This window comes from Montipora capricornis, chromosome 6 (genome assembly GCF_036669925.1).
Source record: "Montipora capricornis isolate CH-2021 chromosome 6, ASM3666992v2, whole genome shotgun sequence".
Lineage (NCBI taxonomy): Eukaryota > Metazoa > Cnidaria > Anthozoa > Scleractinia > Acroporidae > Montipora > Montipora capricornis.
In genome coordinates this window covers 6877364-6892363 of record NC_090888.1, presented here as the reverse complement: position 1 = coordinate 6892363, position 15000 = coordinate 6877364, and the positions used below count along the sequence as shown (strand labels likewise).

General features: G+C 40.1%; 3 protein-coding genes across 3 annotated transcripts in view; all 3 read left to right on the top strand.

Annotated features, from left to right (window-relative positions):
- Positions 1 to 11835, top strand: part of LOC138051404 (tetratricopeptide repeat protein 28-like) — a 142894-nt gene extending 131059 nt beyond the window's left edge. Inside the window, exon 2 of the mRNA XM_068897594.1 lies at positions 11564 to 11835. Coding sequence (XP_068753695.1) covers positions 11564 to 11583 — 20 coding nt within the window. The 3' untranslated portion in view covers positions 11584 to 11835. The remainder of the gene's footprint in view (positions 1 to 11563) is intronic.
- Positions 1 to 15000, top strand: part of LOC138051400 (tetratricopeptide repeat protein 28-like) — a 301832-nt gene that overhangs the window by 165768 nt on the left and 121064 nt on the right. The gene's annotated exons all lie outside the window — the stretch shown is intronic.
- LOC138051422 (uncharacterized) overlaps positions 1 to 15000 on the top strand; it is a 253692-nt gene that overhangs the window by 174897 nt on the left and 63795 nt on the right. The window lies entirely within an intron of this gene.

Here is a 15000-nt window from a genome sequence, read left to right as displayed (position 1 = left end):
CTTCGATAAGACGAGTGGGTTGAATTGAACAGAAAATCACAGCCCTTTTATACAGCAATGCCTGATTAAGCCGGATCAAAATCGCAGGAATTTGATTGGCAGATATTGTTGGTGTTATCTGTTCTTTGTTGTAGTTACATATCATTAAACGTTTAAACAATATCCTATTCGAGTTGAAAAAGTTCTCACCTCCTTTCCAACATGCCGCACAAGCGAAGTTAATGAGCTCACATTGTTTTTATCGCGTTTCTAATTCTTCCCGTAACAGAGAGAAAAGAGACCGGTAGAGAAGCAGGCTGTAGGGGGAACATTTAATAGTTGAGTGGGGGAAGGAAAAAGTTTTGCCGCAAATATTTAATCAGTGTTTCAAACAATGCAAAAACCCTCTGCGAGAGTAGAACAAACACGTAGGCGAAATTTGCAGGAAACAAGTGAACGTTTCTAAGCATGTAATCAAACAAACATATTTCAACTCGATGGCTCTTTAACTACGCAAATATTTAATAAAAAGATTTTACAGCCGGTTTATGTTCACAAGTAAAGCCGTGGATGGCGTGGGAGAGAGAGGGAGAGAGAGAGATTGGGGAGAGTGAAACGAACATTTTCAAGCCGAATCAAACAATTCATCTTGGATCAAAGGTCACATTATCTTCCTTTGGTAATTTGTAAGTAAAATTCAGATCTATTTCACAAAGTATTTTGGACGTTGGCGAACTGACATATAAGCGTTGGCGAACTGACATTAGACGTTGGCGAATAGACTTCATACGTTGGCGAACAGGTCGTTGGTGAGCTGACACGTTGGCGAAACGACCAGTTACCCTTGGTCACAGTAAGCGGGACATACCTGCATTCGACACTGTCTTACTTCACTCACATTTAAGCAGCTTCCGACGAAAATACTTGACAGACAAAATAGTATTGAGTTTTGGGTCAAAAATATCAAAAAGGCCTTTAAATAATACACTAATGGTAGCCCAAATATAAAGAAAGAAAACTTTATTTCCGGTTCGGTTAGAGGATATTTTGGCAGCCATTAATTGCACCAGAAACGCGGAAGGAGCGCTCGTGCCAGTCCTTCTCCACATCGCACATTGGACCAAGAGCGGAATGCCCGTTTCACCGCCCAATGGACGCCCTATGTATAAGGGCCCTGCTGCTGACTGCTGACCAAAACGAAAAGGACTCACTAGTTCCCGATCCTGTCTCTCACGTGTTATCCAAGATGGCGGAGGATGACAATCTTTCTACGGAGCAAGATTCGAAAGATACTGGAGTTCATTGAAAGGATTAAGTGCTGCCTTGGAGTGTGTAATTTTCGAGAGTAATGCATCATGTTCCTTTTGGAATAAGGCCGATTATGAGACTCAGAGAGCATCAAACAAGGTAATCCGTTGATTGGTTTTTCTCACAACCTATTGAATACATCGGAATAAAAGCTTTCTTTTTCATTTCTCCATGTACAGAGTGCTTTTATGTTCAAAGTTTGGAGCCTTTAAAGGACATTGCGTAAGCTAAGTAAATGTATTAACTCGAAAGATATCACATTAACATTCATAAGCTATTTCAGAGAGCTATGTGACCTTTAAATAGTATTGCAATAGTAATGGCATATGCTTTACACAGACTGAACTATGTAATGTAGCAAGTTACATAGTTATTACATAGCAAGTAAGGAGCAGTAAATAGCCTTTATATAGCTCAACATAGTTATATGATAAACTTTACATAGCGTTTACATAATTATGTCTGGTTCTACAAAGGAATTTTCTTACTTCTTAAATTTTATACATAATAAGAAACTGCATACTAAACATTTCTTTAAGTTTTTATCTGAAAAGAGTTGAATTTATAGAATAGAAACTGTAATAAACTAAGAATTTGTTTCATTTGAGAAATGTTAAAATTGTTAACAAGCTGTAGACTATTGCTAGTTTATTTCCAGTGTCCTGCAAGAAACGAAGACTGTAAGAAACTGTCATTTTCTGGCAGCACCTGATAGATGTATCAAATTCAAGCTATTTCCAGCTTTTGAAAGAACCCAAAACTTACAAAAACTGGACAACAATTTCTGGAATAAAAGCTGGAATTTGACTCTGGAATAAAGCTGTCACATTTTAGAAATTCCCAGAAATTTCCAGAACTTAACAGAAAGCTTGAAATTCATTTTGCAAGGGGTCAGTGCCAAATTTGTGCGAAATTCGACCGTCAAAAAGCATCTTGGTACATGGCTTTCTCAAACGAGACTATAATCACCGGAATAAGCAATGTTTCTGCTGCAATTAAATTCAATAAAATTTTTGGGTAAATGAAACGGAGGATTTTTGAGGCCCAATTTCAACATGCTGTTTGTCAACAAAAGTCGACCTTTGACCACCAAAGCAGAGGCGAGGTATATTGAAATCACACACGCTTATCTCGATTTATTCACTAAACAATTCGAGACTCTAGGTTTACTGATACAATACAACGTGAATTGACTGGAACTACTGTAGGTCAAGGGGAACGTGTCATTGAAATTTAACTGTCTTGGTTTAAGAGTGACATATCCGGTAATTAAAATAACTGACCTAAAAATTTGCATACTAGCAAGATTCATTCCATTCCATATTTTTGCGCAAACAAGTTTCCTTAATTCACTTTGTGAACATACCTGCAAAACAAACAAAGAAAGGTATCCCCCTTTATGTAAGCACAGGCTTCTTGGATTTTCCTCGAAGCTCTCAAACAACCATTGAACCAGTCGAACGCTTCATGACTTTCGTGAGTTGTGCCGTGATTGTGTTGTCAGAGCTGTCACGCAAGAGATTAGGACAAAGCACACAGACCGTTATGACTGCATGCGGTTCTATTCTGAGTTTGTTGGGGGAATCTGACAATCCAGCAAACGTTCAATGCGTAATAATATCAAAATGTGATAAGGACATCAAGGCACACATGAGAAGTTATAAAGTGTTGGATTCTTCTCTGGATACAGAGGCTTGGCTTTTGCTCACACGTGCGGGTAAGCTTTAAATGAAATCACTTAAATTAAGATATTGAGCAGAAAATCTCTGCGAAATCTACCTATTACAGACTTAATGTCAAAACTCGGCCACAAGAAATGGACCCTAAAAACACTGCTGCCACAGTGCCGCCGCAGTCGTGTTGTTGGATACACCTCGTTCGTTAATCCATGAGCACCGCGGCACTGCGGCACTGGGCACTAGTTACTCTACTCAGCTCATTTTAACTGTAAGTCGACTAAGGCAGTGCAGCACCAGCCATTCTACTGAATTCACTCTATCCGACGCAAACTGCGCGAAAACCACTGTCGTTCAGTTCGACACTGCGGCTAGCGTCGCGAACGTAAATGCTCCTTTGTGGACGGGTATTCAGCAATCGCTCCAATTGCGAAAATCGAGTAAGCAAGATATGTAAGACCATGTAATCATGTATCGTTGTACGAGACTGCGAGCACTCACTTTTCCAGTTGTCCCTGAAGCGAGTACATTGATCAGTGCAGCCGGATTGTATCACTGCCCGTGAAACTAACGGTTATTATTTTCTTATTAATTGCTTTTAAAAGGTGTTTTTAAGATAGATGATATAATTTTTTGGTACGACGATTTGCCCACGGCATCGTGATCGATTTGCAATCGGATGGAGATGTAATAAGAAAAATTGCGCCTGCCCACATGAATGGGCATCACACATGGCAGTGAAAGGGAAGTGCGGATTAACCTTTGCTCAGTTGACTTGCGCTTGACTTGCTGTTCTAGCGAAATTTCAACTATTTATAACCGAAGTTGTAGCACAGTGGCGAAGTTACCATGAAAACAAGATAGCCACTGAAAAACACGCTATACTTTATCTTTAAACGCGAATATCTCAAAAACCAACTCGGTGACTCCCATTTTTTATTGCTGGAGAGTAATTGGCATGCTAAGACAAAACTCATTGCAAAGTTTAAAAAAAATTCTTTGCAGCAGATTCATAGCCACCTTCACAATTGGGAAATTTTAATGTGGTTCTGAATCTGCTCCAGATTTTTTTTTACTTTGCAAGGGGTTTCATCTTAGCCTGCTAATCGCTTTTCAGCAATAAAAAATGGGGGTCACCTTAGTTCGTTTTTGATTTACTAAGTGCTTTAACACAAAATAGGGCGTTTTTAGATGGTTTTTCTGTTGCCATGGTAATTTATTACGTCACAGTAACATGTGCATCTTGTTTAACGATTATCAGCAGCGTTTCATGTGGTACCATAACATTGCCGTTAAGTGAAACAGCGTTACAGAGTTAGTCCGTCTAATGAGACATTCCCTCAAAAATGGTTGACGCTGGTTTGAGCCACCTTGACACGCACGCGCTAGTTTCTGGATAGTTTATACATCAGTGTTTTCGACACATACAACGGAATTAGCATGCTTGTAGTCATTCTAAAACCCGCAGACCACCACACCGTGTATGTCTTGTAATTTGGAAAGGATTTCATGTTCGTTAAAGTTCAGAGAGAGAGCGAAATTTATTCATAATCTAGGTGCAAGTTTCATTCAGAAAATGTAGTTACAATATTTTTTCAAGAAAAACAAAGAAATTGCGCAAGGTGGCTTTACGGCTGTGAGGGTGCATATATTTCTTATTTTTATTATGATATTTATGTAATAATATTATATAAATTATACATAATACTAGTATAAAATTATATACTATAATAAAGTTTCTATATAACGCCCGCTCTCATTGGTTTAAACAGCATGCTTTATGAGAGTACAAAGCACGGAACAAACGAAAGCTCACGCCATCATTCGCAGAAATGGCAGATAAATTTCCGAATTTTTCCTTGGGTATTATTGAACAGTTTGTTTTCCAATTGTCATATCGGAAACTTGCAGGTTTTCATGGGCAACAATTCGGCCGGTTTTCACTGAACATAATTCTTTAGATCCTCTTTTTTGCTGTTTTGTACGCACTGAAACATAGAGGCACTTGTTTTTCCTGGATAAGTCCGGCCGGGTGACTGAATCAGTTGGAAGGCTCTCTGGGTATAAATCGGCGTCTCAGTTACCGTGACTAACTGTACGAAATCAGTCAACTGATTCACTTTAGTAGGGAACGAGAGCGACAAGGTGAAAAATAAATTTCTGTTAATAAGGTTTTATAGAACAATGCTCTCAGCAAATCGGACAAGCCGACAATGGACACCTTTTCATTTCTCTGCTCTCGAGTTAGAAGATCCAACTGAATCAGCCGGTTACCATTAATTTACAACTGAATCAGTTATTGACATGAATAGCGCCGGATAATAGCGGAAGACCATCCCTACGATTTTCCTCGCACTCGCAGTAACTTTTGCTGTTCTCCGGGTCAACTGAATAAGTCAGGTCTGGGCAATCAAGCTTTCGCGTGCAATTCATCGCAAGAGCTCGTACGTTAAGGGCTTAATAAGCGTTTGTTTGATTGGGATCAAATCCAGATCTGCCTGCAAATGCCAACATTCATCCACAACGGGCGAAGTAAGTACATGTAATTGCTGTTTTTCCTTTAATTATCCGTGCGCGTGTGTAAAAATTATAAGTAATGCGGATTTCTCAAAAAATAGCATGCCTTGACTGCGTTTTGGCTGGTAAGAAACAAGTCCTTATTACAAGTCATTTTTGCTCCCATAAATTAAACAGTGATTTAGCAGTCGGTATGAAAATTGTCTGCTTGAAGGTCACGAACAGTTTCAATATTGACGGTGAGTTAAAGATTGCTTTATGTTCATAAAGAAATTAAAGAATAAATAATGTGTAAAAAAATTGGCACAACTGGTAAGGGTTCTTTTCAAACCGGTAAAGCATTTGGTTAATGTTGGACGTTCTGCAACGGATAAGCGACTTCTGAGAGTTTGCAGGCAGTAATAAGTGCTCTTACAAGCGGTAAATTTTACCGGTTACTGCCTAATAAGGAGACCCCTGGAACGTGGTTGCTTTTCAATGGCTCGGACATAACTGCTTCAGTTGCGGCCTGCTTTGAGCCAGACAACTTGTCATCACAACGCGGAGAGGGTATGAAACAGTCGACTGATTCAGTACTGATAAGCCACCACTTGATATTTGATTCCTATTGGTTAAAACTGTACGGAATCAAACATTCCAGTTTGGTTTTAGCCGGTGTTAAGGGTTAATCTGTGCTCCCCTTTCACTGCCATGTGTGATGCCCATTCATGTGGGCAAGCGCAATTTTTGTTATTACCTCTCCAAATCGGATCAAGATGCCATGAGCACATTGCTGTACCCAAATCTTAAACCTGATTCGATAGGCAATGGGAAGCCAATGAAGTTCGTAGAGAGCTAGTATAGTAAATGGTTAGAACCCAAATGAAAACGAACAGCATACTTAACCCTTTCAGCCCCGTGGGGTTCCCCATTGATGAGTAAAATCGTCTGGCGTTAGACAGAGTAAAATCTATAAGTGGCACTATTGGGAGTGAAAGGGTTACTAAGACTCCATTGGTAGTACGGTGTCTAAGTGGCTACCCACATGTACGCATTGCGTACCTACTTTTTTAAACAACGCCGAGAAATACGAAAACACAATAGTTTCAATGCCCTGACTACAGGATGCTAAACTGGCACAGCAAGATTAATTGAGCAGTGAGGGAATAACTATCTTAAGCCAATTTTCGAAAGAAAGTGCCTTTCTTCATCAGGGTTTCCCAAGGAATGATTTTGGCTTATGGAGAAAGAGAGGGAAAACCATAATTTGAATGGCCGGATTATGCATCTCTAGTATAAAAACGGCCAATTCTGTCCTGACGAGCAGCCTTTTTCAATGGAAAGGTGTGAGCAATTCAATTAGCTCATTCAAAGTTCCTGGATCAAAATACAGGGAGTAACCAGGTATCCAGACAATAAAAATTGTGACGAGAAAACAAGCAATTCCGACATTGGATAGATTTAGACATGAATAAGAAATTATGAGTTTGACGTCAATTTCAAAAAATTGAATATTACACTCTTAATGGCATCCCCTCCTGTTTTTTTGGTGTCAGCTACATACCAGCAGCAAATTTACTTCCAGGGAAGCATATCTTAGGAACTTTTAATTAGCTTTCGATAAGAAAGATGAAATGGAATGCCATCACTTTTCTATAGGCTGTTTTTCCCTCATTTAGGTAATAGAATTTCTATTTTTAATGTTCCGTGATTATTATTGTATAAAACGCTCTTAGTCTGTTAAATGCCCAAGTATTTTTCTTTCAAAATACTAGCTTAAGATAGTTTATTCCTTCACTATTCAATTAACCTTGCTGTGCCGGTTTAGCATCCTGTACTCAGAGCATTGAACCTATTGTCTTTTCGTTCATTATCTTCTAGGTGCACCCCAGATTTCTGAGAAAACCTTCCTGGTTTTGATTATCAGCAATGGTGGATAAACAGTTGGACCTTTTGGGGCGGCATATGCAAGAGCTTAGCGTTGCAAGAAAAGAGGGAGACAGACAAGGCAAGGGTTGGGCTTATTTCAATCTTGGTAGATACTATCAGGGCACAGCTGACTTTAATCAGGCCATAACAAATTACACAGAAGCATTAGCCATTTTTAAGGAAGTGGGTTACAGGGCCGGAGAAGGAGCAGCCTATGGCAATCTCGGCAACGCTTATCAAAGTCTTGGTAATTTCAAGCAAGCCATAGAGTACCACCATCAACATCTTAGTATTGCAAAAGAGGTAGGGGACAGGGCCGAAGAAGGAGCAGCCTATGGCAATCTCGGCAACGCCTATGACAGTCTTGGTAATTTCAAGGAAGCCATAGAGTACCACCATCAACATCTTAGTATTGCAAAAGAGGTAGGGGACAGGGCTGGAGAAGGAAGAGCTTATTGCAATCTCGGCATTGCTTATCAAAGTCTTGGTAATTTCAAGCAAGCCATAGCGTACCATCATCAAGTCCTTAGTATTGCAAAAGAGGTAGGGGACAGGGTCGGAGAAGGAGCAGCCTATGGCAATCTCGGGAACGCTTATCAAAGTCTTGGTAACTTCAAGCAAGCCATAGAGTACCACCATCAACGTCTTAGTATTGCAAAAGAGGTAGGGGACAGAGCCGGAGAAGGAAGAGCTTATGGCAATCTTGGCAACGCTTATCAAAGTCTTGGTAATTTCACGCAAGCCATAGAGTACCACCATCAACATCTTAGTATTGCAAAAGAGGTAGGAGACATGGCCGGAGAAGGAAAAGCTTATTGCAATCTCGGTAACGCTTATCAAAGTGTTGGTAATTTCAAGCTAGCCATAGGGTACCACCATCAACATCTTAGTATTGCAAAAGAGGTAGGGGACAGGGCTGAAGAAGGAAAAGCTTATTGCAATCTCGGCAACGCTTATCAAAGTCTTGGTAATTTCAAGCAAGCCATAGAGTACCACCATCAAGGTCTTAGTATTGCAAAAGAGGTAGGAGACAGGGCCGGAGAAGGAAGAGCTTATTGCAATCTCGGCACCACTTATGTCAGTCTTGGTGATTTCAAGTAAGCCATAGAGTACCACCATCAACATCTTAGTATTGCAAAAGAGGTAGGAGACAGGTCCAGAGAAGGAAGAGCTTATTGCAATCTCGGCAACGCTTATCAAAGTCTTGGTAACTTCAAACAAGCCATAGAGTACCACCATCAACATCTTAGTATTGTAAAAGAGGTAGGGGACAGGGCCGGAGAAGGAAGCGCTTATGGCAATCTTGGCAACGCTTATCGAAATCTTGGTAATTTCGAGCAAGCCATAGAGTACCATCATCAACATCATAGTATTTCAAAAGAGGTAGGGGACAGGGCCGGAGAAGGTAGAGCTTATTGATATCTCGGCAACGCTTTTGAAAGTCTTGGTAATTTCAAGCAAGCCATAGAGTACCAAAATCAACATCTTAGTATTGCAAAAGAAGTAGGGGACAGGGCCCGAGAAGGAGGAGCTTATTGCAATCTCGGCATTGCTTATCACAGTCTTGGTAATTTCAAGCAAGCCATAGAGTACCACCATCAACATCTTAGTATTGCGAAAGAGGTAGGGGACAGGGCCGGAGAAGGAAGAGCTTATCGCACTCTAGGCAATGCTTATCAAAGTCTTGGTAATTTCAAGCAAGCCATAGAGTACCACCATCAACATCTTAGTATTGCAAAAGAGGTAGGGGACAGGGCCGGAGAAGGAAGCGCTTATTGCAATCTCGGCAACGCTTATCAAAGTCTTGGTAATTTCAAGCAAGCCATAGAGTACCACCATCAACATCTTAGTATTGCAAAAGAGGTAGGGGACAGGGCCGGAGAAGGAAGAGCTTATGGCAATCTCGGCAATGCTTATCAAAGTCTTGGTAATTTCAAGCAAGCCATAGAGTACCACCATCAAGATTGTAGTATTTTAAAAGAGGTAGAGGACAAGGCCGGAGAAGGAAGAGCCTATGGCAATCTTGGCATTGCTTATAACAGTCTTGGTAATTTCAAGCAAGCCATAGAGTACCACCATCATCATCTTAGTATTGCAAAAGAGGTAGGGGACAGGGCCGGAGAAGGAAGAGCTTATGGCAATCTCGGCAATGCTTATAAAAGTCTTGGTAATTTCAAGCAAGCCATAGAGTACCACCATCAATATCTTAGTATTTGCCAGGAAATAGAGGACCCAATAGGGCTGGGAATCGCATGTTATCATATTGGTCATGTTCATAAGTTTTTTGGCTCCGTGAGCAAAGCTCTTAATTACTATCGGCTAAGCATTTATTATTTTGATGAAGTTAGGCGTCTTCAGTCAGAGGATGCATGGAAAATAAGCTTTCGTGACACAAACGGGTTTGCGTACACCACTCTGTGGACAGCACTCTTGAAGAATGGAGAGGTTGATGAAGCTTTGAATGCTGCTGAGCAAGGACGAGCACAGGCTTTGGCAGACATTTTAAAGATGCAATACAGTCTTGATGAGAAACCTACGATGAAGGTAACTATCTCTTTGGTTATGAAAGATCTACCTTCACAAACTGTTTTCACAGCACTTGAAGGGAACACGATCAGCTTCTGGTTGCTAAGAGATGATATCGGGATAAATTTTAGACAAAAGAAAATCGAAAATGGAACTGCTAAGTCTCTGATGAAAAGTACTTTTGAACAGATCAATGCAGGGGCCGTTTTGCGTTGCGAGAATCGTTCACTTGAAAGACAAGGCAGCGACTTCTCGAGCAGTAGGACAAGTGTTGAAGAAACCTTTCAGTCTTTGAGCCTCTCTGTGCACTCTTTGCAGCCCTTGTATGATGTCTTAGTCAGTCCTATAGCGGACTTGATCCAGGGTGATGACTTAGTGTTTGTTCCTGATGGACACTTTTGCCTGGCTCCCTTTTCTGCAATGAGTGACTCTGTCAGGATCCGTGTAATTCCCTCGCTGACCGCTTTAAAATTGATCACTATGGCACCTGACGACTTCCAAAGTAAGAATGAAGCGCTGCTTGTAGGCGATCCGTGCTTGAGCGAAGTCACTTTCGGCAATGGTGAACCCATGTATGGACAGCTGCCGTGTGCGAAAAAAGAGGTGGATATAATTGGAGAACTTCTGCAGACCGTGCCTCTTACTGGAAAAAATGCAACCAAAGCTGAGGTGCTGAGAAGAATGAAGTCAGTTGCCTTAATCCACATTGCTGCACATGGGGATGGCGGATCTGGAGAAATTGCTTTGGCCCCAAATCCCGAACGCACATCCAAGATCCCCGAAGAGGAAGATTACATGTTATCGTTGAGCGATGTTCAAGCAGTTCGCCTTCAGGCAAGACTGGTTGTGCTTAGTTGCTGTCATAGTGGCCAGGGAGAGGTAAAATCTGAGGGTGTTGTGGGAATAGCCAGGGCTTTCCTGTGTGCTGGTGCTCGGTCTGTTCTGGTGGCACTCTGGGCAATCGACGATGAAGCGACCCGGATGTTCATGGAGAGTTTCTACCAACACTTGGCAGATAGAAAAAGTGCAAGTACAGCTCTTCACCATGCCATGAAATCTCTTCAGGAGACAAAGAATTATTCGGCCATAAAATACTGGGCACCATTTGTGCTAATTGGCGATGATGTCACCTTCGAATTTGTGGAGCTCAAACGCGAAAATGGTAAGTGTCATTTAAATATAACTTTAATGACTGAATCGCTGTACTTTGTACATGTTTTTAATCAGGAATTTGTCGAAAGGAGCAGGTACGTTTTTCACAAAGAAATGGCTTTAAAAACGGTTGCCAGAGTAGATATTTTTACTCGAACTGCTTTGGCTAATACCTGAATTAAATAATGTCTGTATTCACCGAGTCACTTCAGCTTCCTGCAGATAGCTAGCTGTTTGAGCCCGTGTTATGATGGAGTGACCATGAAACTGATCAGTGATTGTCGATTGCTTATGACAAGTGAAGTGAGTTATTGAGGTCTTCAAGTCTACATGTCAAAGTAACAGTGAATAGGAATTGTTGCTATGAACTTTAGCACAAACAGTTAAATGAATGAATTAAGACAATTGTTATATTATTTACTTGTCAATCAGAACGAAATTCATTATTGCCATTTAACCCACTACTTGTTTCTTTCTTCCTGGTTTTGTTTTTTCAGAAACGATGTCCAAAACGTGAGAAACTTACTTGGACTGTGATACGTCGATATGTTATTTTCCTTTCCTCGATTATATGAGTTATTGAAAACAATTCAAACATTGATACCTCAGTAGAAGTCAGACACAAGATATCATGCCAATTATAGTTAAAGTACCATGAGATTTCAGTAGTATTAAGATACTGTCCAAGTCCTTACATTTGTGCCTTGTTTTGTAAGCATCTGTTCCAGGATTAGTTAATCATTTGAGAGAAATCAGGAACTTGGCAAAACGGTTTGTTTCCATAACTGAGGATCTAGCCGTCTTGTTATTTTGGCCCTTGAAAATAACTCCAAGCTTTTGCGGTATGTTTCACTTTCCATTTACAATATCATTAAGTGACAGTCTCGGGGAATGTGTATTTTCTGTGTTTCTGTAAAGTTGGCCAAAGCTAAATAAGCAAATTAATTGTTTCGGGAGGCAAATGTCTATAAGCTAAAACCTAGGAAAGTATAAATGTTTGGAAATTACAAAACTTTTAATGTAGCGTTCACATTTAGATGAGACGGAGATTCCTGGAACAAAACGCTTGATTTGTTTGTTTATTTTCCCGCAAAACTTGGTTCAAAAACAGACACTTTTCTGACGCTGATGAGGACTAGGACAGTTTGGGTAAATCTAACTCTTGGGTGATGGACTCTTGCTAGGGCCTGGAACCAAACAAATGGAAAGTTCTTTACTTTAAAGTTGTACATGTTGATTTTGTGATATTTTGTCACAGAGGGACTCGACCAATGCAAAATAATCCAATGAAATGAACGATTTCTTAAAACTTCTAGTAGGTAAAAAGGTGTGTGGGGTAAAAGTTGCCTGATCTCTGATCTGATCTCTTATCTGATCTCTGATCTCTGATCTCTTATCTCTTATCTGATCTCGTATTAAAAGGGAAGCATTCCATCCTTTCTCCATGTTAAAACTGACAGCAGGATGGGCACCCACCTCCTAAACCGAGCACCCCAAATGGAGAGTAAGGTCTAAGGTCTACTTCTCCACTACCATAGTCACGTCGACCACGGCTGAACGTGCAAACAGATTCAATCCGAGCTAAAGTCTTTGTCTAGCTCTCCTCCACTTATGCAAATTTGGAGTATGTTGTACTTGTTATGAACGATCATCACTTCTTTCCATCCCTCAAACTGACATTTCCCTTTTTATTCAACTTATACGACGTACAGTCTACTTTAGACTTCAAATCTACTTCAATGAAACAAAGATTTTAAACAAGCTGAGACGATTCAAAATAGGCGAGGAAAAGAGTTGAACCCGGATCGATGGCTTCACCTTGCAGTTTCCGATATCCTCTAGACCAACGAGACAAGCTCCCGAAAAGTCGAAATTTTTAGAGTATTGACATAATAGTACCCAGCAAAACAATTGAAAGTTAACCTTCTTCAACGGGGTTTTTAGACCTAAATACTGTAGATCAGTGCGGCATAGCTTAGAAACGCTATTTCTTGATGAACTAAAGCTGTCATTCTGCTTGTTTTCATTGTTTTTAGAGCGGTAAGCTTGTCAATATTAACATGGCATAATGCGTCGTGTAATTGTTACGAAATGTCCAATGTCAGTTTTGCGGATGGAAATTGGTGTTGACCGTTATGAACTCGCATGTTCATTTCCAACTCCTTGATAATGGCGTCATGAGGTCGCTGAAACGTCGGAAGTTTAGCTTTTTATCGCTAGTTTTTACATAGAGGGTATTACACGGTGGCGAGAAGATATGAATCTCAGGAGTGAGTAAAGCGAACGAGTGAGATATTGTTCTTGCCACGAGAACATAAAATTCATATCTTCGAGCCAACGTGTAATGTTCTTTTTATTATATAGCGACTAAATATTGAATATTTCCGATTTTATCCACGCTTTTATTGTAAACAACAAACGCGACACGAGAAACCAATTCAACAAAAGGAAAAGGCGGGAATCGTGACGTCATTGAACGATACGACACTCACAAAGGTGACATACGGAATATACGCCACTCTGGTCGCGGATGAAGTGGCGTATGGAATCTACGAGTGGTTTAGTTCCCAGTAAAACACTCTCCTCCATATAATAAATGTCCGTATTTCACTGTTTTCATCTTTATTTGGTTCCTGATTTCTTTTTAGGGGATTTAACAATCATGTAATTAGTTTTCTTAATATTTATAGAGAGCTTGTTTAGATCGCACCATTCTTTAATTTTAGCCAGCTCTCCGTTATTTAGTTTTTCAAGATCTTGAATAGGTGATGAAGCAAAGACATTAGTGTCATCAGCAAAAATCCTAAAGTTCAGTTTATCAGAGCAGTAGAAATGTTGTTTATATAAAGTACGAATAAAAGAGGACCAAGGGAACTACCCTGTGGTACATCACATTTCATTGTTTGTTTGTTTTTGCCATTTGGCCAAAAATGGCGATTTTCAACACTTTTGGAAAAATCGTTATTTCTCTTCTAATAGGTCTTATTTAAAGTGGTTTTTTTTATAGCACAAATCTATGATAGTTAAGCTTTCCATCATTAAAAATTAGGCTATAAGGTGACTTGTGTTTCCTAGTTTTTTGGCCTTCTGAAGTTTGCCCAAAAATGATTTGACGATAGGTCTATCCCGATTGGGCTGGCAAACTGGAAAATGGTGCTTCAAAAATGGCAAAGAAGTGCTTAAATAATGCTCGACTTTTGAAAAAGGTGCGCGACATTTACTGATTTTTTTGTTAAAAAAAGAATTGCCCTTTCGTTAAGTTGTTTATAAATGTTCAGAGAACTAAAACATTAAAGTATTTTGAGCAAAAAAAATTCCTCAGTGAAATATACTTTAAGGCCTGCGATGATTTCAAATTGCTTCACTTCAAACGCAACATTTCAACCATGTAACTTTTCGGCTGTTTAATTTAAATTAAAGGGTGTTCAAGGTTTCGTACGCGCCTTTGTACATGTGCTATACGAATACGTGAGAAAATCCTGCAATCTTAATACAGATTGAAACTGTTCGATAGTGACTTAAGTTTCTTTTGCGATACATCTTAAACACGGCTGAGTCTTTGCCATGATTCTTAAACGCGCATTGTCTCCTGTAGACCAACGCCTTCATTCTGCTCGACACCCAGGGCTTATCTGAGGAGCAAATTTTGACCGTCTGAGTGGGCATAAGGGTATCAATCGCTTTGTTGTAGAATGCCTCAGTTTTATCCTTCGCAGTGGCAGATTCAGAACAGGCTCCCAGCTAAAGTTTGTTAACCATCGCCCAAGTGCACATAGGCTACTCTGACAAAACAATAACAAAACAATAGCAACAGTCGCAAGTTTATACCTACAAGGAAGGGTTACGTTCTTGCAAAAGTTGGCCGTGAAGCACTTATATTTCAACAGACTTAACTATTAGAGGGTAGTGTGAAGTGCTAGTTTTCTACTCATAA